Genomic DNA, 25,014 nt, shown 5'->3' on the forward strand with positions numbered 1-25,014 from the left:
TATTGGTATCGGTCAGACATGCCAGTGCATCATGATACCAAGACATTTTAAACAATGGCAGATTTCTCTTAATCGACACCGAATAGCCTACTGGAAAAAATCAGAAGTTCCAGAAAAAAATCGCTCATATTTGTTCGGAATTAAACAGGGTTTACAGGCAAGCTTTACAGTTAAAATGCTATTTTTATGCTGTTGTTTCACTTGACAAAGCAGTAGGAAACTAAGCGTACATTGTTTTAAAGATAACTGTAGAACCTACGCAAGATCCGGGTATAATGTAGTAGAGTTTAGGCGGACGTAGACTTAGAATGTTGCATACAGGTTTTGCATACTAAAGTGTTGTTTTATTGTGAAAAGATAAACGTTACAAATTTCGAGTGCTTACGGGGAGGAATTTAGCCTAATTTTCCTTGTTTCGAACAAGATATTTTACGCTCTGTTAGACCTGCGTTTCTTCCGTGCGTTTTAGAAATCAAGGATCCCTCTTCCCATATTGCTTCTAAGGAAACCTATTCCAACATTGTTAATGTGAAAATTACTGTTGATATAGTCTACTCTTTATTGTCCGATAAGGATGCTAGTAAAACTTAATCTTATCATCCCGCCTATTCATTTTCTGCCCAGGTGACTACAACTGACTCACGTCTAGTTTATTTTTTAAATGGAAAGACACAACAAAAACGACTGTTAATATGTGAAAATACATTTTTTAAAAACGTCTTGTTTAATTGTCTAATTCTTAAAAGTCGTCCCACTGCATGTAACAAGTTCGTGGTCAATTTCTAGCGTACTCTGTCTCCCTCTAGTGTCAAAAAAGATAATTACGCCATTTCAGTGACGATTTATTTTGGTACTGTGGTTTATTGTGTAATATGTGGATTTGCGCTCAGTTTAAATTCGCACTAAATCCAACAACACTCATATTTTCTCATTTGTTTTTGTTGATTTTTTTTTGTTAGCGTTGGTTACACTGATAAATTATAATTTATTCAACCTTTACTTATAAATTATCTATAGACTGGGTCTGTGAAAAATATATTTAGTGATTCGAAAGTTTAATTTAATATTCGTTAGGGTTAACTCCGTTGAGTTCCGATTTATTAAGGATAAACCTGATGAAAGTAAATTGCCTATATGGGAAAGCCTACGATTAGATTTTTCTGGAACTTTTCCAAGCTGGCATTTCTGTCACTTACGGTCGGTCTCGGCGATCAGCCTGTTTACTCTTGACTTGTAATGCTGTGATGTTTACGAACTGCTTCTGTCAAGTACAACTATCAGATAAGATGGATATTAGTTCATCTCCAAGTGCACTTTTCGTCCTAACATCAACGCTTTTTCAGTTGTTTTTGCTCTCGCCGGTTCTTCCTTTGCTGGAGCCATTTGACCGACTATACCAAGACGGGACTGATGCGTTTTACAGAAATGACTTTAAAAACGCGGTGCATTATATAGAGAAAGCTCTGCACAGTTACCGTGAACTGCGCCGAACTAAAATTCACTGCAGGCTGCTGTGCCTGGACCAACATCCCTTGGAAGCCGCGCTTTCGGACTTCCAGTTCTTCGGGTCGGCGATGCGAAGGGCGTCCTGCTTAAATAAGTGCATGCAAGAGAGAGTCGGTCCCCAGTCTGTGCACAAAGTCAGCGAAGAAGTAACACAAGAATTTCGCAGACGAACTCCGCACAAATTTCTGCAAATAGCATGCAATAAGGTAAGATATTCCCAGCGCAACGAAAGCAGAATCCATACAGATGTAAAAATTTCTCACACATTCATATGGTGTTCATGTAAGAATGCTAGCTCACCCCTAGAATATTTAAATGAATTTTAGTTAAAATTAGAAAACAACTAGGTTTACCCTGTTAAATTGATTAAGTTTTGCATACTTTATTTAATCAGAGAAATGTATCACTATCAACATTGCAGTAAAATATTCGTCGTAATCCCCGTTGCAATCAACAACTGAATCCCTTCGTAAACTATTGTGTAACGGTGGCCACAAGACCTTGTTTCTCCCAAACCAGCTTTATTCTGTGAAATATTGTTTGGAATGCTGAGCACTTGACTGGGAGTTTTTCTTTTTTTTCCAAATGTACAAAACAAGGGGAAACTGTGTATTTTTGGCTGTGGTCCGTGCAGCTCCTTGATCTCATTGTCTGTCAATTAATTACTTCCGTTTGATTTACAATCATTCTAAATTCTACTGGGAGTTCGTGCTGTTATAAACGTTTATAAACTTATTGTGTAATACTAAAATGCTTAATATTATAATAGATTAATCCCCGTGCTGAAATTCTCCTTTCACTTGCTCCACTTCCATCTTGCTCTGCTTGAGACACACAGTAGGTGAGAACAGGCTGGGGGGGGTTACAGTGAAGGGGCAGCCATGTTGTGACCCCCAGAGAGCTGGGGGTTAAGGGCCTTGCTAAAGCACCCACTGATTGTGACAGTTCTGCTGAGGTGGGACTCAAACCGGTGACCTTCTGATCGCAGAGGATATACCCACTGAGCTGCATGCTGCCTCTATTATCATACTTGTTATGTGCAGAATAACGTTTTTTTCCAAGAGAAATCCTTAATAGGCCCCTCAAGACCGCCTGCGATATTGGAGTCACCATACCCTCTCAAGCTTATACCAGTAAGGACAAAGGAATGACCCACTGGCAAGAGGTTAAAATAATTATTATTGCTCCTTAAAACAATGCCAGTCACTGCATTTCTCACAGTAATTTTATATATCTGCCTACTGCAGCAGTACACCTGCTCCTTCAAGCAGCAACCAATCAAATGGCAGTAGCCCAGTGCAGTGAATGTGAAAGTGAATGAAAGTTGCCCGTCTTTGATGTCCCAAGAACTTTTTTTCGATAACCTGATTACAAAATCTTACCGAAGGGTACCCACCCGACTGCGGAAACTGACGAGGTACATACCTCCCCCCTTACCACCCCCCCCCACCCGCCAGCAAAACGTACCGCTCAGCCACGCCCCCTATGCCAGCGCCTGCCCTTCGAAAACTTCATGCACATCACCGGCCAAGAGCTTCAGTCCACCAATTGCTGGAATGAGGAAAATATGACTTTGGCTGAGAGAGGGTGCAGGGCCACCAAAAACTGGCCAGTTTAGTTGAACTGGTGAATCCTTATTTCTACTGTGAGATACAGATGGTAGGGTTTGAGTTTGGCATAAATTGCATGAATCCATGGTCCAGACCGGCCTTGTATCAGCTGTTCCCGCTGTTGGTGGTGTGATGACATGGGTGGGGCCAGGGACGGATTATGGGTTGTGTGGGCCCCTGGGCAAAACGTTCACGAGGGCCCCCCCAGCACCACCACCACAACCACCATAATTCAAGGGCCCTTGGCAGCCAAACACCCTCCCTATAGGGTCAGGGACCCTTGTAGGCAGAGGATCAAAGAACGTAGGCCCTCTAAAATAGACAAATGAAAATACATTGTTGATAAGCGCTGCAAATTGTTTTGGGCTAGGGGCCCCACGGACCCCCTGCACCCCAAGGGCCCCTGGGCAGCGGACCCGCTGGCCCGGTCCGTAATTCGTCCCTGGGTGGGGCACACGTCAACCCCTTAATACCCCTCGTGTCAAAGAAGCTTCATGAATATGAGAATGAATTCTGTCTCCTCATTCACCAGATCAGAATCTAACAGAGAGACTTTGCAATGTGGTGGACTGGGAGATGCATGGCTTGGATGTAGTGCTGACAAATCTGCAGCAAGTTTGTAATGAAATCATATCAACATGGACCAGAATAAGTAAGGAATTTCTGCAACACTTGGATTACAAGTTGGGTCCTTAAAACAAGGAATATAGGGTGTTCTTCGAGAAAAAGGCTGGATACCTAGTAATATAAGGGAGTGTACTCAACAAAAGTTTTAGGCAGTCAAAGAAAATAGTTAAAGTAATTTATCTGGGTAGAAAGTTTATTTTTGCTCAGAAAACATGCAAATGAGTTACACAAAAAAAACAAGAATTTCTTCTGTTTTACAAAAAGTTACTGATATCTTGTTGGATGGCTAGAAGAATCTCACTTCAGTTCCCAAACCTCTCCTCAGGGCCCCTCAGCCATTCCTGTATTCATTAAATTTCTCCTCCAGCTAATTAAGAGAATTAGTTAAATAATTGTGAGGTGTTGATTAGCCAAAACGGATATGCTAGTGGTTGAGTCAAGAAATAGGTGGCTAGATTGATTGGTTGCTGCAAATTATTGGAACAACTTTTGGAATATCTGTCAATGAAGCCTGATGTAATGTGAGCGAGAACGCATGATATTTTAGAGAAGATTAGTAAATATGAGGCATAACTTTAAGTCAGTGGGTTGCTGAAGATTTGCAGAGAGATGGTGAGCTCCTGGAGGTAAATTGCATCATCCTACAAAAATGAAAACTTCCTGTTTCATCTTTCAGCCCCTGGGCTCATGTTCGCTAAGTTTTACACTCTTTCTCTGTTTGGGGTGTGTGTGTGTGTGTGTGTTTGTAACTGGCCTCCCTCCTTTGTATTCCGCCGACCACTTTCAGCGCCATGAAACCATTTATCCTTGTTTGACACTTCAGGGTCTGTCATTAATATGCTCTCCAAAATGGAGGCTGAAACTCTTTTGTGCAGATCTGCCGGGAACATCAGCATTATTTTTTTTCTGACTTTGGAAATGCATACCGGCCTGTGGGTATGCTTTTAGTAACAAAACTCCTAGAACTAAAGATCTGTGCTATTTCAGGAGTTTCTTTAAGTATTTCACAGGTTTAGGATGGAGAGAGGGAGGCGAGGGAGTCAGGCATGGGGGATTCTTCAGAAACCCTCTGATTTCTGCCAGTCAGTCATTTCAATACCACAGGCAAAGCATTTTCATTAAATTGGAAGGAAGTATTGCTTGTTGGTTTATGCAATTATATTCAACTATATTTCTCACATCAGCCCAATCATGTTGTCTCTGGCTGTGCTGCAGATACCCACCGAGGTACATTTCTTGGCTGTGGGCTGTAGACATAAGGTACACACTGAACGTGGATGGATGGATGGATGGATGCATGGGTGAATTGATAAAATGGTGCGATAAAGTCTATTGATAAAAAATAATAATAACTTCATTGTCACTCTCCTTTTCCTGATTTGGGTCAGTTTTTTGGTAAAATATGTGTGAACTGGTTGTTTATTGGAGACAATGGTATTTTAATCCTGACACATCTGAAGCACATTCACAGAATATCATAATCTGTCAACGTGGTTAAATACTATGCTATTAGAATGTTTCCATGGCAGAAAATGGGAGTAAATATTCCTTGGAGAAACATTCTTTGATAAATCGCTCTCTGATAGTGCAGTTGTTTCTAGAAATGAACGCCAGAGTGCTTAGGCACGAACTAGGTCTGCCTGTCGAGAAATGTAAGATCCAGCTGGTTGTTTCGAAAGAATGTCTGATTAACGTCGATCGCCTGTTCCTCGAAATGTCCGTACCTGCCGGGGTGTGTCCAGTTCCGCAATAAACACAACGGCCGGCAGCCAGAGATCTGTTGACTTTTGTGCGCCTTAAATTTCACTTCACTCCCGCTGGCAGGTCGCTGCTTGCCTTAATGTTTTTCCTTTCATTTTGACACGGTGAGCATTTATAAATATCTATTGTGGAGTGATGCAATCACAGTGCAACCTGCATGTTTATATTGCACATTCTTAGAAGAGGATGCTGCCTGAATACACGTTTTCTCAGGATTTATGGCGTTTATTCAAGAGCTTGGCACACCTGAGTAAAGGAACATCCTTTTGACGTTTTGATAGGAAAGAATAACAGGCAAACTAAGGGCACGTCTATGTAACACATCAAGTACATTGGTTTTAACTTGTATATTTAAGTTCTATCCTAAAACCGTAGGCGCTTTATAAACAGTATCCCTTCTTCCAAAGGTGGAGTAGCTCTATATTGAGGCCCTGGAAGACCCCTGAACTGCTCACATTCTCAGGGCAATCCTGTGGAGAAGCCTCTTTTTGACTGCTTGTACTCATGACAGTCATTACAAAGGTTGTGTGATACTGCTTATATTTATTTCAACCCAATACTAAGTAATGATTAAATTTGCTGGGTGGGGGTGCTGGCAGATTGATGGTGTCTAGGCCCTGAAATGAAAATCTTCGCCTCTCTCTCTCTCCCCTTATGGGTGATCCTGACTGCTAGTGCTGTAGTTCATATCCTGCTCCCTGTGACAAAATAAATGAAATTTATCACGCAAAAACAAAATTTGTATCTTTTGCGTCTGAATCAATTCTGAAAATGAAACATTCCGAATGAAAGAATCTATATTTTGGTATCCACACGTCCTTGGTCATTACCCATAACTCATGACTATCGCTGAGGGTTAAGGATAGAGAATGAACTATAAATGACTTTGTCTGATGACTTTGTCAACAGTTTTGTGTGGAACAGTCATGCTGTGTTTCTCTGTAAGCTGAGAGAGGAGAACAAGGCAGCCGCAGCAGAATCTTGTGTCCATTCAAACCTGGAACATGTGGAAGAAGTGCAGAACCCCAAGCAGGACCAGCACTTTGAAACTGGGAGCGAGGCTCAGTATCACCAGGTAAACAGAGATCACTTACAGCTGCTTGTTACTGCTTATTTGCTCCGATGTTTATTAAGCCTAATGCCACCTACAGAATTTATACATCAAATGTCAGTTGGCATGTTCTGTCATGTTATTCCCCCCACGCACCGCTTGCTGTGGAGAAAGGTTGTATGATCGAGTCATTACCCAGCTGCCTCAGTGTGGTCATATGGTTTGTAGTGGCTGGACCCAAGTTTTCTGGCATATGACGATATCTGAGAAGCCACACTTTCTGCAGGCTTTACAGCCACATCAGAATTAGCGAGCAATTCACACCTGAAACACAGGAGAACATTTTCAATCCAGACATCAGCTTCCCAAACTCGATTTACAAGGCGAGGTAAGGTGAAGATCAGCACGCTCTCGGACTTATTAGCATTTTCAGATCTTTTATCATAATGGCTCTCTCTCCCCTTCTGGAGCATGTCTTCCTGGTTGGAGTGGAGCACTACAGAAAGGGAGACCATGAGGAGGCCGTCAGACACTTTGAGCGCGCCCTGGTGGAGTACTACAAGGCGGACATGGAGTGCAGGGTGCTGTGTGAGGACCAGCAGAACTTCGGAGAGCAAACATCCTCCGCCTTCTGGAACAACGTCTACCAGCTCATCTCTGGTATGCTGATAAGCACCAAAAATGTCGCCTTTTATCTAAACCAGAAACCCCATCCAAGCCTCCTCTCCAGAATGCTCTAGTTTTCAGTTAATCTCACACTCATGCCTTGCAAATTGGGTCAACAATGGGGTCAACAAGTTCCCCTTGGGTGGAACCCTTGGTGTCCTTCATCAACAGTATTGTTGTGACTTCAGTGCATTGGTACTTCTGGATCATGGTGCGTTACATATTGGAGCCTTACATATGGATCTAATAAGCGCTACAAGACAACTATTCTCCACTGTGATTTAAGATTTGTCAATTTGATTTTTGAGGAAGTGAGCTTCTCTTGAGCATCCAGGAATCTGAGATGTCTGTATAACGGTCTGCATTTTATTATTTAGCCTGAAAACTTTTTTGAAATGCACTTATCTACCCTACAGGGTCATAAAACTATTTCTTAAATATTATCTTAAATAATTCTTGAACGTTTCTGCTTCAGTCTTCTTTGCCGATTGTGGATGAGAACATGCGTGAGCCATTCACTGCCTCGAGTATTAGATGGTATCTCTGAACTTTGCTCATTGCTTCACTGGCCGTGGCGTTACCCTTACACTAAAGTTCTGGAATCTTCATCCGTTTATTAACCTTATCTTGTCCTTGGCAGTTCATGATAACAGATATTAAGTGTCATATGTATACAGATTAATATTCATTCAGGTTTAGGCTGGTGGGGGAAAAGGCCCAAGAACAATGGAAAGGATACAAAAACTGATTATTTGTATGAAAAGCATCCAACTAGCTCATCTCCCCTGAGTACCCCAGCATTATAATAGGCAGACGGCTACATGCAGGTGTTCTTTTGCTGTGAGTGATGTGTTCATGTGTCCCTGTTCAGATTACTTTGTCCAGGTGCTGCACTGTAAACATGAATGTGTCCGAGAGTTGGCCACACGCCCGGGTCACCGCGTCCCCATGCAGAGCTACCTGCCGCTGCTCTACGACCACCTGCAGTTTTCTTACTTCAAAGGTAAATCACCCGGCCCACTCTGTAGTTTAATAAGATCAGGATAGACCAGGAGTCTATTTTTCCTGGGAGGGGGGGCAAATTCCTTCAGCCAGAGTACACTGGACAGAGAATGTTGACCTGGTGGGAGGATCCAGAATGATAAAATGTGCCATCCGTGAGGGGGGGTAATCGTTCCCATGGCCTGGATTGCTTCTCGGTCCGCTTGGAGTCTTATATATATGCAGTGGCTGGCCAACCAAATGCATAGGAGAGAAAACACATTAAATAATTAAAACGTATTGCAATAAACTCAACAGGACAGTAACAAAAAGTAAATCTACAGCTAACTCAATATTAACTAAACTGTCTAAAATTGAAAACATCCAAATAATCAATTTCTAAAACCCCACGACCCCCCGTACTCAAAAGTGTGGTACAGTCCAGTTTCCTATAATGTTGCTGAGTCAGCTTTACTCCATCTGTAGCCTTTACCCATGAGCAGAGGTGGATATTTCAGGTCCAGAAAGTAAAAATCCAGACCAGTCAACCAACCAGTTGAATACTCTGTCACTTTATACTCAGCTGGTTGGTTGAAGCGGAATCCTGGTCTGGACTTTTACTGTCTGGACCTGAAATATCCAGCTCTGTCCATGAGTAAGATTTAACAAAAAGGTAACCAAAAATAATAAACCATTTAATTAATACCATCGCAAAAAGAGTCTCAATGTATCTGCTTCATTTAGAAACGAATGCAAAATGTAATGCAAAGTGTAATAAAGTAAATACTAACTAACGTAACCTAATGTTTTAATTAATGGAATGTTGCAAATTAAGCATAACTGTTATGGATTGCGGGTCTCAGACCGGGAAAATGGGAACAGGACTCCAAAAATCAGGTGAATTCGGGATTTTAATCGGAGCGGAAACAAGCAGGACAATACAATAACAACACAACGTTAATGAGCGGACTGGGGAATACTCAAGCGCAGGCTGAAATACGCTGGACTAATCAACAACAACGAGAAACAGCTGGTAACACGGGGATTCCACATGAGGTTAACGAGGGGGCGTGGCACTCAGGAGGAGCAGCGCGATCGGGACGCGACAATAACTGAAGGAGATAATAGGTGACGGAATCACAAACTGGGTAAGGAAGGTGAGCATTGGTTTGATGGCTGTGTGTCTGGCAGGGTAGCCATCTCAGCCCTTCTGCACCTCCAGGAGCACAGTGCTGCGGTGGGTTGGCAGAATGACGGAGGCTTGTGAAGCAGTAAAAACACTGAGCTGATGGTTCTCACAGCGATGCGTGCCAAACGCCATCCTACAGGCCTTCCGTCCCAAGCACCGCACAATGAGCCACTTCAGAATGTTGCTCCCTTGTAAATAATAGCATGTGTTTTGTAGGGCGCTTTTATGGGAATATTTTCCATTGTTTGTAAAAGATGGTCGGGTGATGACATGTGAAAGCATGGCTCTGTGAATCTGGAGGGATGCATATCCAGCATTTGTAAATCACCTCTGAAAATGGCCTTTTTATACACTGTATTTAGCCTCGTAAATCTGCCAAATAGATATTCATGGGTAATTTTTTGTTTTATCAGGGACATGGAAACGTGTATATTTCCTGCACATATTTTATTTTGCCAAAACACGAGAGGGCATGAGATGTTTATCAGGTACGACATGAAAAGATTATTATTTCAAAGTCTCCATCAGTAATGTGGTATTGTGGAGTCGCGTTGTAGCAATTTAGGTTCTCTAAACCACATCATGGCACCATTAGCTATGAGTGGGAAGGAAGTAAATAAAGATTAATGCATGCAACTCAGTGATAATGCCAACTAACTACAGAGTAAACCTGACAGATCAGTGTTACTGTGTACCCTGTGTAAATGTGTCTGTGGATAGCATAGAAACACTAATCTGAACTAATGCTTTGAGAGAATGGTGCAAGCTTTTTAAATAATTAGTAAATGTGTTATTAGGAAACAGTGACCTTTATTAATAATATGACTGCACACATCCAGTATTATTGTATTTCCCAGAGCTCTTGGGAATCCTTGTGAGTCGCTGTGAACGGAATGTGCTTCATCAGCCGTCACCTCAATGTCGCTCTTCCTCCTCCTTTTCATTTTCAGTTGCTACAGCATTTAGGGTGATAATATCTATACACGCAGCAGAAACATTCCAGTCCCACCTTAATAGTTGTTCTATTGAGGTGACATGTTTCTCCGAAGTCTAGAGTTGGACAGCGTTCAAGGAGAAGAATATGGCGTGTGACCTTTTTTGTATAAGCCCACCCCACTATGGGGTTTGGGAATCATGCTGACCTGCATGGAATTAATTCATGAATCCATCATCTGACCATTCTGGTCAGAGTCACGGAGGGCCTGAAGTCTATCCAGAGCAGCATAAGGCCCAAGGCTGGGGTGTACGCTGGACGGGATGCAAGTGAATGAAATTCATCAATTCCAGATGGACACTGTCCGTTGATTTTGAGGGAACAACCCTAGTTTATTTGGAGCGTTGACAATAGGACCATATTCAAGTGACATTTTCTTGGAACTCGACACAACGGCAAATCAGCACCTATGGAGATCTCTGTCGGGTTGTAAATCGCAGCCCGCCTGGCTATCGAGTAAGACATGTGCTGACAGCAGCACACTCTGCCTCTTCCAGTGGGCAAGATCCAGGACGCCATGGCAAGCGCCCAGGCCTGTTTGCTGTTCCACAAGGGAGAGGGGCACATGGTGGAGAATGTGGCGTTCTACAGGAAGACACTGGGGCATGATTTCAAGCCGCGGAAGGTGAGAGATCAAACGGCGTATTAACAGCAGTTGTGCAAGGTGAAAATATCACCACTACTAAAAGGACCCTCCTTCCTTACTTGAGCGCTTGTTAAGGCTCTCCAGAATAATTCAGAGTGAGACTTTGAAAAATGATGTTTCTTTTAATCAGCAGAAAAGAAGCAAAGGCAACAGAATGTCCCTGTCACCACCCCAAAGTGGTGACACCAACAACAAAAGAAATATCACAGTTTATATACATTTTTTAAGCTTACTTAGAAGCATATCAATACTATGATTGGCTACTTCTCCAAAAAGCAATTCACCTATCAAAAAGCTCATTAACAATGATTGGTTAATACTTCAGGATGTATGCCAATTACAAATGGTTGCTAACTCAAGAGGCACATTACTTATACATAGTTACCTTGGTTACATAGTTGCCATGGTTACCCCCATAGTTACCCTATCCCATAATTATCACATGACCCCCCCCCATATACCTGTCTTATCTCAGCTCACTCTGCACTGTCTGACCTCCTCGTACTTCTTCCCACCCACTGTTCCACCTATTCCCCGGTAGCTAAATCCCGTTGCTGTGTAGTGAAAATTATTCATTTAGACGTAGTGCAAGATTTTATGTTTACTTAGAGAATATTTGCTATGATCACAAAGTAGTGTCTGTCTGTGTGAAAGGCAAGAGTCGCTTAGCAGCCGACCAGGAGGAAGGTCACATGATAAGTACAGAGCTGGTTCTGACCGGTTCTGTTTGGCTGCACACGGAGAAGACAGCAACTGTGAACCTTCATTCTTATCTCATGGAATGATAAACATGAAGCAGAAGTATAAAGAAGCTCTGCAAGAAAATAATTTTGGGCACTTGTGTATGTGGACGCAGTGTCCCGACTTGATGCATCAAATAACCTAATTTAACAACTTTTCTGCTTTCATACCCTGCCTTTGGCTGCTTGTCCACCACAGCTGGTACTGTTATCATATGCATGTCATATGTTCCTGCATGCAAGATCCCCTGCATCAGCACATTGCAGTACATGATCAATAGCATGGCTTCCTCCTTTTGAGGCAAACACCTTCAGATTAACTGTGGTCCCCTTTCTCGTAAGTGCTGTGCCTCTCTAAACCTCAGCCAGTTATTCTTGTCTCAGCAAACTCCGGACTGAACCACACGTTTCCTGTTTTTTTTCGGTTTTGCTGGTAATACCCAGCCACCTGTGACTGAACTCAGAGTAAGCGTAGAGACGCAAAACCCACTCCACCTTGGACCTTGCAGCAAAGCAGTACATGGGGGGGTTGGGGGTGCAGATTTGGTGATAAGTATGTAGCAGGTAACTGGGTCTTCATTTATGGCAGAGAGCCCACTGTCAGTTTTTCAGCAGAATCACATGGATGGATTTTCCCACCATACAAAAGGTGGTTCTGTTCTTTTGGTTTCATACAAATATGTATTAAACACCAGAGACTTAAAACTTCTGATTGGTCCCGCCTTCTCTAGTTGCTTGGACCCACCTCCTCTACAATCTGATTGGCTATCTCTCTGAACGAATCATTTTTTTTTTCATTCTGTCCTTAGAAGGTTTTTGTGTGAGTAAAACTCCCATGAACCCTTAGCTGTCTCCTGGAGCTTTGCCCCAGCACAGGCTTGAAGCTGCCCTGGGGAAGACAGTCCTGGCTCTGGGTTGGAGCAGTTAGCGGTTACCAGCCGCATCTTGTTAGCCTCCCTCGCATGTGTTTTCCAGGCTGACCGTAAGGAGCCTGTTGTTGCTGTCCGCTCATTTGGTGCTGAATGGCGACTGTTGGTGCGTGGCAGATTCGCAGCCGCTTGCCGTATCACAGTGGCTAGTAAAAGTATAAATCAGTGTCTTCCTGTCCATTCCTCCCAGCTCCCGGTAGATCAAAAACGTGGACTGTCCGTGAGTCCTCGAAGACCATGTTGGGAAACAGTGATTGGAGTATTAGTGAAGAGACTTTTTCATTATTGTTAGTTTCGCTCAGATTTGTATCAGACATATGTCAGACATATATCTGCCACAAGTCTCCTTGGTTATAGACCCAGGTTATTGTCCTTGCAAAAAATAATTATATATCTGACTGGGTTTGGAACCTATCCTATTCTGTAGGGACAAGCAGCATTCTAGTGAATACATATAAAATTATTCCAGAACTTGGAAGTAAAACACTTGGAACATGATGACCGTTTACCAGATGTGCACCTGGAAGTAATTTGGCTATTTCAGGAACAATGTCAAAATTCCTCAACAACTTGAACATCCGTAAGTTTGCTGATGCCCAGTGGAAAAAGCTTTCCTTGTGACTGGTAAGAGGAATAATGCGGCCTTGGATCACCATACTGTTCCACAGGAGGCAGAGTGGTACTTCAGGCGGCATGAGATGGAGCGAACGCTGTTCCTGGTGGAGAGTGAGACTCGGGGAGCCGAGATCAGACCAGAGGTGAGTGAAATCAGACCCCAGCCTTTTCTCCGCAGCTGCTGGCGTTGAACGTGGTCACCGCTCAACCAGGATTTCCATCTCCGGTGGCCGAAAAAGTGAACGCTAATAACCACAGAGGTGGCTTTACAGATATTCCAGATGCATGACCACGACAGAACATGCTCGTTTAGTGACGCACATTTTTACATGCATGTCGTCATAAGGCGTGTTACATGTTAAAGAATTAGTAGGTTAAAAAGAAACGACAAAGTCACAGGAAAGGTGGAAATTGCTTCCTGAGAAGAAAGTGCTCCTGCAAACAGTTCTTATGAAATCACAAATGCCAAAGTGCAGCTGCTAGTGACTGGGGGTGAGCAAAAGTGATCCAATTGTTACATGCAGGGTATTGACAGCAGACTATTGTAGACCAACTGTCTTTGCTCCTCGTCACGGCAGGTCATGTATTCCTTAGCTGACTGAGACTCGGGAGTGAGCGCAGGAAATAGTGGCAAGGATTGTTTTTGATTAATCATTATGTTCTACAGAAGTCGAGTCATTTAAGTGCAGTGCGAAAAGGGTCTGGTCCAATTAACTACTGAGGTGAAGCAAAAAATGAGAGGCAGTCAATGACAAAACAAGGATGCGACAGCTGTTTGTAGCTAAATGTAACGATTGCCTGGCAACACAGACTATTTTACGCACTAGCAGTTCTGCAACCATCTACCCCCTTCAGCTGCAAGAGAGACTCTGCTTCAAAAACTGTCCATTTCAATCCCTGGCATAAGTGGGTGGAGTATTTTGCCAAACAGCAGTTTTATAATGATGAGACGACAATGGTGGTGGAATCATTTTATCTCAAGGATACATCGAAGCAAGTGCTTTTAAAACTGTAAACACGAATTAGTACTTTCTGTTCCACTCCACGGCTGCCAGTGTGGGGGGGGGGGGGGGTGAGCTTGTCCATGTGTTTTTTTTCCCCCCAAAAGTAACAGAAGATTCTGCACCAGTTGGGGATATTTTAGGAGAGTGTTTATTGAGCCAGACATGAAAGTGATATAGTAGCCCACTGTCAGGGTAATGAAGACATTGGCCAGCCTTTCTGTATTATTCACAGGCATCTTGGCCATATTCCACAGATGAAAAGAAGCCGATTTTTCAGATGCATTTTCTAATGTAAACAAATCTCTATTATGCATGTTGCAAGGTCCGTAATCAAAGAATTCACGTCAGGGCAGAAAGTCCGTGGTCCGAGAAAGTCACAGTGGTTTTATTGTTGTATGACCAAACAAAACACAAATTGCAAGACACTCTGAAGCAAATATCCTCCCTCGTACTGCCAGCTTTTTGGTCTCTGTGTGTCTTGGAGAGAAGGCGGCCGGGATCAGGTAAGATTTCGGGCTTGGGGCTGCTGACCGTACGAGGGAGCAGAATGAGAAGGGGACTCCAGTGTGCATGGTCAGGGAGAAACCCAGAACCAGGGCACAGAAAAAGAGAGACAGAGGAGGAATACAAAGTCCAAAAGCAACATGACAGTACTCAGTACTTAGTACTCATTACTCGTGTGTATTGATCCTGGGACTTGTAATTGGATTAAGTCTCAGGCGACACTGGTTTAAAACAGAATGTATGTTGGAGTAGTTGTATTTTGTCAGATTAGTTCTCTCTGACTGGAGTGGAACAGAAGGAAGTTCTGGATAATCCAGTCTTCAAAGCTTCACCCTGAGGTTAGAGTTAGGCGGTTTGAACATAGGAATGACAGTTACTGCTATGTTTGAGAATGATATTCTTAAGGGGCAGAACTTATAAAGAGCAGAGCAGTGGGCCCAGCACTGGCCATGTGGCTCTGACCTGTATTTGACCTCAGAATCTTTTGATAATTCATTGTCAGTCACCGAATATTTAAATAAATCTTCTCCTAAGTGGTTAGGTAACAACAGCTCCCCCTTGTGTACCCTTTTAACATTCTTGACAGAACACTGCACATTGCACCTGTTATCTTTATCGTTTTGTTAGGGAAACAGTCAAGCAATTAATGGTCAGTTAGTGTTTGCATTTAGAAGAGAGTTGGAGTTTTTCCAACTTTTTGACACTTTTTAATGGTGGTTATACTTATTTTTTTAACTAAAGCCTGGTGCTGGATTGTGCATAGCAAAAAAAGTATATAATTTAATTACAATTTATGTAAAAACCTGTGAATGTTGATCATAGTTTTGTGAATATGACATTTTTTTGGCGTGGGGGGGCACATAATATTTTGCAGGAAATCAATTGATCTAATGAGTAATATTAGCAGTTAAAACAATGACATTTTAACTTTTTTAAAATTTAAATGATATTACTATAACATATAATGTTTTTTACATGTGGGAAATATCTTCCAACTTTCCTAAGTGATATATTCACAGTCTGAATATTTCTTCTTTTTAGAATTACTGGCACCAACCTCTCAGATCAAAGGACATCGACAGGTTAAGTCTCATTTAGTCAGCATGAAATGACGCTTAAATAATAACCAAACTGCTGAACTTTAATTGTTAAGGGGCAGCTTCTGTCTTTTGATGGAGTGAAACCTTACTACTCACTTTTTTGGGGTATCCGTACTAGGAGTATAAAGAGGTTGTGATTTAAAAATTAAATCACAATATTAAAAATATTGGTAACACTTTCTATGAATGTCATGTCTATGAGAATCTATCAACACATTCATAACACATTACGTTACATTCATAAAGCATTATTAATATGGCTATAATTGGTTATAAAAAGACATAACACATTATAGCCATGTTAATTATGCATTATGAATGCTTTATGAAGTTCTCATCTATAATTCCCTATAGATACCTTTGTAATGTGGTATAAAGCATCCTTGATGGTTATGTCCACCATTATAATGCATTATGAAGATATCCATAGTGCATTATAAATGAGAGCTTCATTGGAGCTTATGAAGTATTATAATCAACATTATAATGCCTTATGATTGTCAATAGAAGATGCTGTAATGTTTTATTAATTCTTATACAATGCATTATGAAGGCATCTATCATGCATTATAGATAACTTTAAATTGTTCCAAATGTGTTGCGTGTACAGGGTCCCCTTGGGCCCCAGTAGAACTACAGATTACCCGTCTGTGTCAGTAGAGATGGACACCAGCTTGGACCAGGACTACAGGCTGACAGAGGGTGGGTCCTTTCTGGAAAAACTCCAGAAAGATGTTCAGCTTTTGTGCTGCACGATGGTAGTGTCACCAGCCAGACTCTGCAGGGGCCAGATATCTAACTGAAAAGCCTTCAGCTTTTATATCCTAGTGTCACAATGCATGAAGTCCCAATAGATAAAGGTCTGTTTTCTGTTATAGGCGTTCCCAACCTTTTGGTGACTGCGAACCAATTTATGTTGTAAAATATTTCATGTAGCAAACTTGTGGACAGGGGAGGAGGGGTCAAAATGAGTGATTGTTAAGGATCGTAAAAAAGGAGTGGGTTTGGAAATATCTAGAATTTATTTTTGTAAATTAACCAACTCCGCTCAAAACTCACACAGTGTAATAGACACTGTAGATATGTGGCGTTCGGCGGGCCAGGGGTTAGGATTTTGGGAATCCGTAGTCTATTGGACAAGTAGGGGGTCAGCAGGTGGCCATTATGCAATGAAACGTATGACTCCCCCCATATCTGCATCCTGGATGGGGTGAAATTCCATAAATTGGTCAGATTGAGCAACCTGACCTTTGGGATTTTGGGTTCTCCGCAGGTGGGCCGCTGCTCTATGATCATATTCAGCTGGTGCAGAACTCCAAGGGGCTGAACGGCCCCCAGAGGGTCCTGCTGGACAACGTCATCTCAGGGGAGGAATGCAGGGAGCTGAGGGACATGGCCACCGTGAGCCTCTGTTACAATGTGTCCTACACTTACGCCGCATTTTTATTCAGTCCTTTTTTATGAAATAATCCATTGTTTGTAGTTAACAAGGCAATTTTTCACGTAAAAGTAACGTAAAAGGATGCGAGATCAGTGCCAGGATTCCTTCGTAAGCACACAACGTGAAGCAGAATTAAAAGGTGCTTATCTGCATGGGCCACTGAAGGTGGCTGCCTGTTGATGATCTGACAGGTTGTCTGCACAGCCGGTGATGGGTACAATGGTGAGCCATCGCCCCACACTCCAAATGAGAAGTTTGAGGGTTCGACAATTCTGAAAGCTTTGCGGGTGAGTACAACTGGTTACAGGTCAAAGTTGAGGTCTGAGACTCAAAGTGGTAAGTTAGTGGTTGAGGTGCTTGACTTGACTTACTGTAAGGTCAATGTCTCAGGACTGCTGTTAATCTTTTGAATACCTCTTTTGCATTTTTGCATTTTATACACAATGTGCTCACAGAAAATCTTGCTTAAGTCACTAAAAATATTGTAAATGTACTGGTTTATAGAAAATCATTACTTTATTCATTGGTTTACAACACACACACACACACACATACATATATATGTATATATATATATATATATATATATATATATATATATATATATATATGTATATATATATATATATATATGTATATATATATATATATATATATAATCACTTTAGAAACAATCGGTTTTAAATGAAAAATTAATATGGAATTTAAAAATTCATGGACAAGCAGCCTCACTAGGTGTTTTTTTAATCAGTAACACCTCTGCGATAACACAAAACATTTGTGTTTAGTGTCCATTTCGAAGGCAGTGACTACGATTGCAATAAATAACAGAAAGACAAAAACAACTGAATGAATCTGTCAAAAAATGACACTTAATAAAGTGGAAATGTTTGGGCAAAAGATTTGTGCAGTGATGTTAGACATTGATTGTCAATGGACTTTTGTTATGAAACCAATACATTTCCAACATTTTTACAGAATTAAGGAAGCATCCCAAAGCTTTCTGTGAGCACTGTAACTGTAGGGATTCAGGTTCAATCTCCTCGGTGCCTCTGGGAAATAAAGTTAGCTCGTCGTCCTCCAGGCAGGTCAGATTGCTGGCTTCTTTCCTTCTTAATGTTCTACTGCAATAACCGCTAGCAGTAGGACACCACATGGCCACTAATGGAATTGAATTAGCTCTTTGCCAAGTTTGGCTCATCTCCCCGTGTAAAGCGTAATGAAGGCAGACGGACGTATTTGAGGGAGACAAACTGGAAAATGCTTGATTTAGGACAAAATGGGAGGGAATCCCATTACACAGTATAACTGATTTGATTGTTAAATAATTCTTATTTCAGTTTGCTGATGAGGGGAGGATCCGGTGGAGAAATGTCCGCCTCTTTTACGACGTGAGCGAGAAAGTCAGGCGGATTGTAGAGTCGTACTTCATGCTCAACTCCACACTGCACTTCTCATACACCCACCTGGTGTGTAGGACCGCCCTTTCAGGTAACCTTTTGCCCACCTCCCCCGAGGGCACTGGGACAGTTTTCTTCCTTATGATGGAGTGATTTAATAACCAGGAGTGCACGAACCTGGTACACAAGTACGCATTCACCGTATACAGGGATAAGCAGCGTAATTTCTTGTCGTAGCAGTGCAAATGCGTATTTATCTTAGAAATTCTCGTACATTTTAACCTTTATGTGGCTAATTTGTACTTCTTTTGTGCTATGAAGGCGAAAATGCACAGTGATTTCTCGTCATAACGGCGTGAATGCACATAAAATAAGTACGCATTTGCACTGCCATGACAAGAAAATGCCAGGTTAATCACTTCATATGGTGAATGCGTACTTGCATACCAGTTACATACAGCCCTGTTAATAACTAATTAAATTAAAAGTGACATTTAACTATTTCACCACCAAATACTAGCAAGCCAGTATAACATCTTTATAAGTATCTAAGCAGCAAATACATGTCAAACACATGTTAGGTTGCCAGACACATTACCGTCTCTCACATTTGGCTTCAGTGATGTACTGGTGACTTATCTGGGTCCACCTTAAATCACAGACCACCAGCACCGCCGAGAAGATATGAGCCATGCAGTCCATGTGGACAACTGCATCCTGGATTCCAAAGCCAATATGTGTCTGAAGGTGCCACCCGCTTACACCTTCCGAGACTACAGGTACAGTATCAGCATCTCTTAAGTTCTTATGCTGCTACATTTAAATCTTTGCCGGTAACTACAAGCCCCTTGGGATTCGTCCCAGTTAGAAAAACCTTAGAGCTCATCTGTTTAAGAATGGCTGGCATATTCTCATGCCTGCAGGGCTGTGGGTTTGTTTCCAGCTGTGTGTGTGTGTGTGTGTGTGTGTGTGTGTGTGTGTGGAGTTTGCATGTCTCCCCCAAGTTATGAGTGTTAGTTGGATGGCTGTTTTCAGAACTAGAATCGTTTACAAATACTACACAAGTCTAAGTAGCTACATATATAAACGATCAGTGTCTGCGGTTTTGTCGCAGCAGTACAACAGCAGTTCTCGTGCGTGAGGCTAAATTGTTGCTGCTTCGAGAACTATTACCTGTAAGGATGTCTTACCTTTTCAGTGCATTGCTGTATCTAAACGGAGACTTTGAAGGCGGCGAGTTCATATTTACAGAAATGGACGGTGAAAGTATTACGGTAAGTGATTAAAGACTGTGGATCTGTCATGTGACCTGCCGTACACTAAAATTGTCAAAATAGTGAACATTTGTAACTGCTGCCTTTGAATCCTTCAAATTTACTGCACACTGTTTCCCTGTACTGTACCTTTATGAAGGATGTTTGAGCTGCCAGTTATAGTCATGTGCCACTGGTACACAGGCTACTGTCAAGCCTAATTGCGGCCGCATGCTGGGGTTCTCGTCTGGGGCGGAGAACCCACACGGAGTGCACGCAGTGACGAAGGGGCAGAGGTGTGCTGTGGGCATGTGGTTTACTCTGGATCCGCTTCACAGGGAGCAGGTGAGTCATATGTACTGGAATTCAGAATGATCATTATTATGGCGAGATGCTGTTACAGTGCTCTCTTAAATGTTCTAAAATGGCTTAGCATTTTACAATGTTGTGAGCATTTACAGTGTTGCGAAAAAATATGTGGTTGCTAAGAATTTTACGCTTACAGGAAACCTCTACAGTATCACTAATATCTGTAATATCGGTCTGGTAGATGGGGAACTGCAGACGGTCCACGTTTTTGCTCCCTTCCAGCTCCCTACCAGACAATTCACACTTTTGCTCCCCGGGAGGCTGGGAGGGAGCAAAAACTGTGGACTGTCTGGGGGTTCCCAAGGACCGGGTTGGGAAACACTGGTTTATCTGATACTTTGAATTTTCTCACTTGTTTGATATGTCTTGTATTGGATTGTTTTTTTGTAGGGTATGTTAAAGGCTGGGGAAAGGATCCAGTTGTTAGTTAATGAAGATCAATCAGCATCGGAGGTAAATTTAAACAGCAGAGTAGAGCTGTAGTGGATATAATTTATTTTTGAATGTCTCGCTTAATGACGTTTAATGAATGTGAGGGTATTTTACAGGACTGAGTACACTGTATGGTGCGTGTACTGCTGTCATATTCCATGACATTAATGCCACATACATGCTGCTAAACACATTGAGGCGTGCGGTCCCGCACGCTAGGGCGAGGTCACACGCCTTCTGTGCCTCACCAGTCACCAGATATAAACACCACAGAACATTTCTGGAACATCTCCTTCATCCCTCGAAGAATCAAAGGCTTTTCTTGGGTTTCTTCACATCTGCCGTCATCTCACCATGAACAGTTCATGACCTTTAAAGAGCATTTCAAGAAAAAATAAAGCTGTTTTGAAGACATAACGTGGCCCTGTCCATGTCGTCGATATTAATAAATGGTTTGGTGTTTACACTATTTTATTCGCCCCGTGTATAATTAGTATCTGAATTAGTATATATTAATTAGCGCAGAAATCCTATAGAGTCCTAGAACAGGGAATGAAACATAGAGTAGAGAAAGTGGTAGAGAAATTTTTATTTTTGTATATTAAAAAAAAATGTTTATACAGCCATTACTTGTATATACAGGACATGATACAAAATTATAAAAAGAAACCAAAATTATATCTGATTACTGGGATATTTCGTTTTCCCTATTTTGCACCATTTTTATTTAGATGCTTTGTTTGGACTGTATGTGATCATTTTTTTTTTTTTATCATTTTAATAACGTAATAATTTAATAGGTTTGGCAGAGTTTTAAAATGGTTTTTATTTGAAATTCAGGACATGATATTGTGAAAAATAAAATGGCATATCACTGAAGAACAGTGTGAAAGCGTTTTCTTACATCAGTTGATGAAGGAAGGCAAACACCAAAGTACCAACGTATAATAACAAGTACGCTTTGTTTTCTCAGAACGTTTTGAAACATTTCTAACGTAAAACATATTGAACACTGTTTGGCTTCAAACACCAAGAATATCAAGACTTAAAAAAAAATGAAATGTTTTTATTAAAATAATATTGTAAACCCTTTTCCATTTAGAACGTCTTATACAAAAACTAATATACAGTTATCTTTGTGTAATATAATCAGCCAGAGGGCAAAAGATGCCGTAGGAAACTTTAAATATATACAGCGTTTGTTTTTGTGGTCTTGGTCCTGTAGACCATTTTGTGTGCAGTTCTGCCTCAGCTGATTTCATTTCGTTGGCCATGTTTGAAGTAATTGTATCATTTAGTGGGTCTTGTGCTACATTATTCAAGGGAATGCGCCTCACAGAAAACACTCATAAACGTTTTTTGAAGGACCAATAGCTATTAAAGGTCTAGAATTGGATGGGTGGATTGAAACTGGCATGTCTACTTGGGCCTCAGAACCCAGTACATCATGGGAAAGTATGTGAGTTCCATCACCCCCAAGCTGCACCAGCACTGGGATGCACTGGGTCGTCATGCGATCAAGAAGGCAGCCCTTGAAACCCACTGAAACACTGAAACCTTTTTCGGAAATGATCTTTCTGGTGACAGAATGACACAATTGCTGCGATGCTTTAAAATCCCCATTGTGTTTAACAGGAGAAAATGCCAGATCAATGCTGACTTTGTACATTTAGAACAACTCGGACACACAAGGCAGCATAACACTGGGAATGTTCCGTTACATTACAGACATACATTGAAAATCCATACAATCGCAACCGGCTGACAGCAGCCCTAGAATACATGTTGAGTCTCTACGAAATGGAAAAAAAAAACTACTAAGCCTCACAGTCCCAACAACAGAAAGTTTGTTCAGTCACTGAACAGTGATGCACAGGATAACTGACACAGGAAGTCCAGCCTTTCTTAAGTGCTCAGGACAGATGTAACCAGACATGTTACTTTGAAGCACCTTTTATCTGTTTAACTGTATAGTTTGTCAACAAAATAAGGCATTTCAAAGGCAGCTAAGTGCATCTCTCCAGTGATATTTTTTTCTGTAAATTGGAAATGAGAAGAGTGAAGCTTTTTAAAGATTTTTTTTTTTTTTTGGGGGGGCGGGGTGGGGGGGGTGAAATGATCACATGAGGGGTGAGGGGAGGGGCTCTCACTCGCCCTCCTCTTTGATGCGTTGCTTGCTGCGGCGGGTGTCCGTGTCAAAGGGGAAGTCGCTCCAGTCGTCGCGCGGCGGGATGGAGATGGTGTGCCTCAGCGTGAAGCGCACTGCGTCGATGACACGCTCGCCCCGAGCCTCTCCAGAGGCCACGCCCACCGCCGCGGACGATGGGGCCGAGGAGGAGGAGACCGGCCGCAGGATTTGCAGTGGGGACGGGAATTCAGATGCCTGCCGATGGTCCAGGATGCCCTTCCAGATGACGTGCTGGAACTCGGCGGGGATTTTCAGCCGAGAGAGATCCTACGCACACACAGCACACAGCACATTAGGCTTCGGCTACGCGCTGTTCCCCGCGCTGGACGGCGGCCATCACATCTCTGTCCTGCCAGTGTTGGCCGTGAGATGGGCAGGGCCTCACCTCCATGGCGTAGTTCTCGATCTGATAGATGTTAGTCAGGCCCTGTGCCGTGAAATATTCCAGGCAGGAGGAACAGCCCAGCCTCACCAGGAAGCTGCAGGCGTCACAAAAATAACCCACAATCAACCACCTTTGTTTATCTCAATCACACTTCTGATTAAAGAATAGACCATGCAACAAAGTAATAACTATTAATTTAAAATTTTTAATTATAACATAGTACAACTGAAATACCCTAAAGCAGTTGCTGACTTTGATCTTTATCAAATCACACAGCAGATGATAAAGGGATTAGTACTTATGAACAAAAGGTTCAAGGCTTATTGCTGTAAATTAAGTGAATTAATTACTTAAGTCAGGAATTTACCGAAAATAGTCAGCTTTGAGAGCTTTGCGATTCTCTGCTGTATTGTAAGTTTAACACAGATTGTTCCGGTAGAAAATATAGATTTACGTTCGTTTTTAAAATAAAACAGCCACTGTCTGGAAAGTGACAGACGCATTTTTCATAAATGAGGAAGGCAGGTGATATATGAAATATGATGAGCTGAATGATATGTTAGAAGCAAATCCAATTAGTGGGTGAATATCGGCTCACAGGAAATCTGAGCAGTAATCAGGTGATGGCACAAGAGGACAGGGTCCGTTACCTGGAGATGCTGGTGTCGATGGGATATGGTGGGGGTGGCGTGCAGTGGGAGGCGGTCACCATTGGCAGCTGAGGCTGCATGACGTGGGTGGGGCTCAGGGCACTCATGTCTGGGCCCATGGGGAGATGTGTGCCCATGATGGGGGATACTGCAGACAGGAAAAGAAACCAAGGCCATGATCAGAACGAGTGGGACGTCCCTCTTCCATACAGCAAACCAAGGCTCATGACAAAACAAGCAAAGGAACCTCGAGGACCAGCTGGTCAGAAACACCAGTGCAAGAGTGCAAAGGGCCTCAAAATAAGAAAATACACTGTTTAGTGAACTTCTTTCAGTGTTAAGTTCTGGCAGGTGAAGCCTGACACTCAACGCATGTGTTAGCTAATGTGTCAGACTATATATGTGTTACCTAATGGCCTGCTCATCTCAGAGTGAGATTGTGAGAATGACTGTTACAGCAGGGTGAGTGAGTACAGCCCCCAGTCCCAGTCACCTCACTGTGGGACACTCAGCTATTGTCCATTACGGAATTCATTACTCAGTACAAAGAATGTCCGTCTTTATTGAAATGTGAAAAGTGAGTCATTTGTGAAAGACAAATAGTACTGCATTTCCTGTAGTGACATCAACTGATTTGTGTCCAATGAGAGCATTTCTTTGGAGCATAACCCTGCACACGCTGCATCCCATTGGTTTGGGTCGAGAAGCCGTGGAAGGGGCTCTCAGGAAGGGGCAAATGGGTGGTGGGGGGGGGGTCAGAATTGGATACTTACTGTCGGTGAGCCCCCCAGGCATGCTTGATGGCGTGAGGGAGCCCCGCGGCTGGTGATTGATGAGCTGACTGACGGAGGGGAGCTTGTTCACCTTGCCATGGGGGGGGGAGTTGGATGGGAACGTCGGCTGGGGGGGCATGGAGTTCCTGGACCAGATGGGAGGGATGGAGGTGCCGGTTACTTCCCTCGGTAGACAGAGG

General features: G+C 42.4%; 2 protein-coding genes across 5 annotated transcripts in view; one reads left to right on the top strand and one right to left on the bottom strand.

Annotated features, from left to right (window-relative positions):
- p3h2 (prolyl 3-hydroxylase 2) lies at positions 1-21,700 on the top strand. Of its 2 annotated transcripts, XM_048988502.1 has the most exons (16): positions 1-1,712; positions 6,451-6,579; positions 7,026-7,215; positions 8,093-8,224; positions 9,805-9,879; positions 10,883-11,010; positions 13,369-13,458; positions 15,865-15,905; positions 16,534-16,625; positions 17,197-17,324; positions 17,556-17,651; positions 18,705-18,855; positions 19,426-19,543; positions 19,963-20,038; positions 20,222-20,362; positions 20,777-21,700. In XM_048988502.1, exons 1-16 carry the CDS (start codon positions 1,245-1,247, stop codon positions 20,867-20,869), a joined length of 2,148 nt encoding a protein of 715 aa, XP_048844459.1. In that variant the 5' UTR covers positions 1-1,244; the 3' UTR covers positions 20,870-21,700. The 2 variants fall into 2 exon arrangements, with proteins under 2 accessions (XP_048844459.1, XP_048844460.1); XM_048988503.1 differs by lacking the exon at positions 9,805-9,879.
- Positions 21,393-25,014, bottom strand: part of LOC125716335 (tumor protein 63-like) — a 25,583-nt gene continuing 21,961 nt past the window's right edge. The window contains exons 9-12 of one of the 3 annotated variants that reach the window (XM_048988504.1): positions 24,815-24,999; positions 24,042-24,189; positions 23,392-23,485; positions 21,393-23,273 (exon numbers count right to left, since the gene is read on the bottom strand). In XM_048988504.1, the coding sequence (XP_048844461.1) occupies positions 22,965-23,273; positions 23,392-23,485; positions 24,042-24,189; positions 24,815-24,999 (736 nt within the window). In that variant the 3' untranslated portion in view covers positions 21,393-22,964. The remainder of the gene's footprint in view (positions 23,274-23,391; positions 23,486-24,041; positions 24,190-24,814; positions 25,000-25,014) is intronic. The other 2 variants (XM_048988505.1, XM_048988506.1) reach the window with 2 other exon arrangements.

The sequence above is a fragment of the Brienomyrus brachyistius genome, chromosome 21 (assembly GCF_023856365.1).
Source record: "Brienomyrus brachyistius isolate T26 chromosome 21, BBRACH_0.4, whole genome shotgun sequence".
NCBI lineage: Eukaryota > Metazoa > Chordata > Actinopteri > Osteoglossiformes > Mormyridae > Brienomyrus > Brienomyrus brachyistius.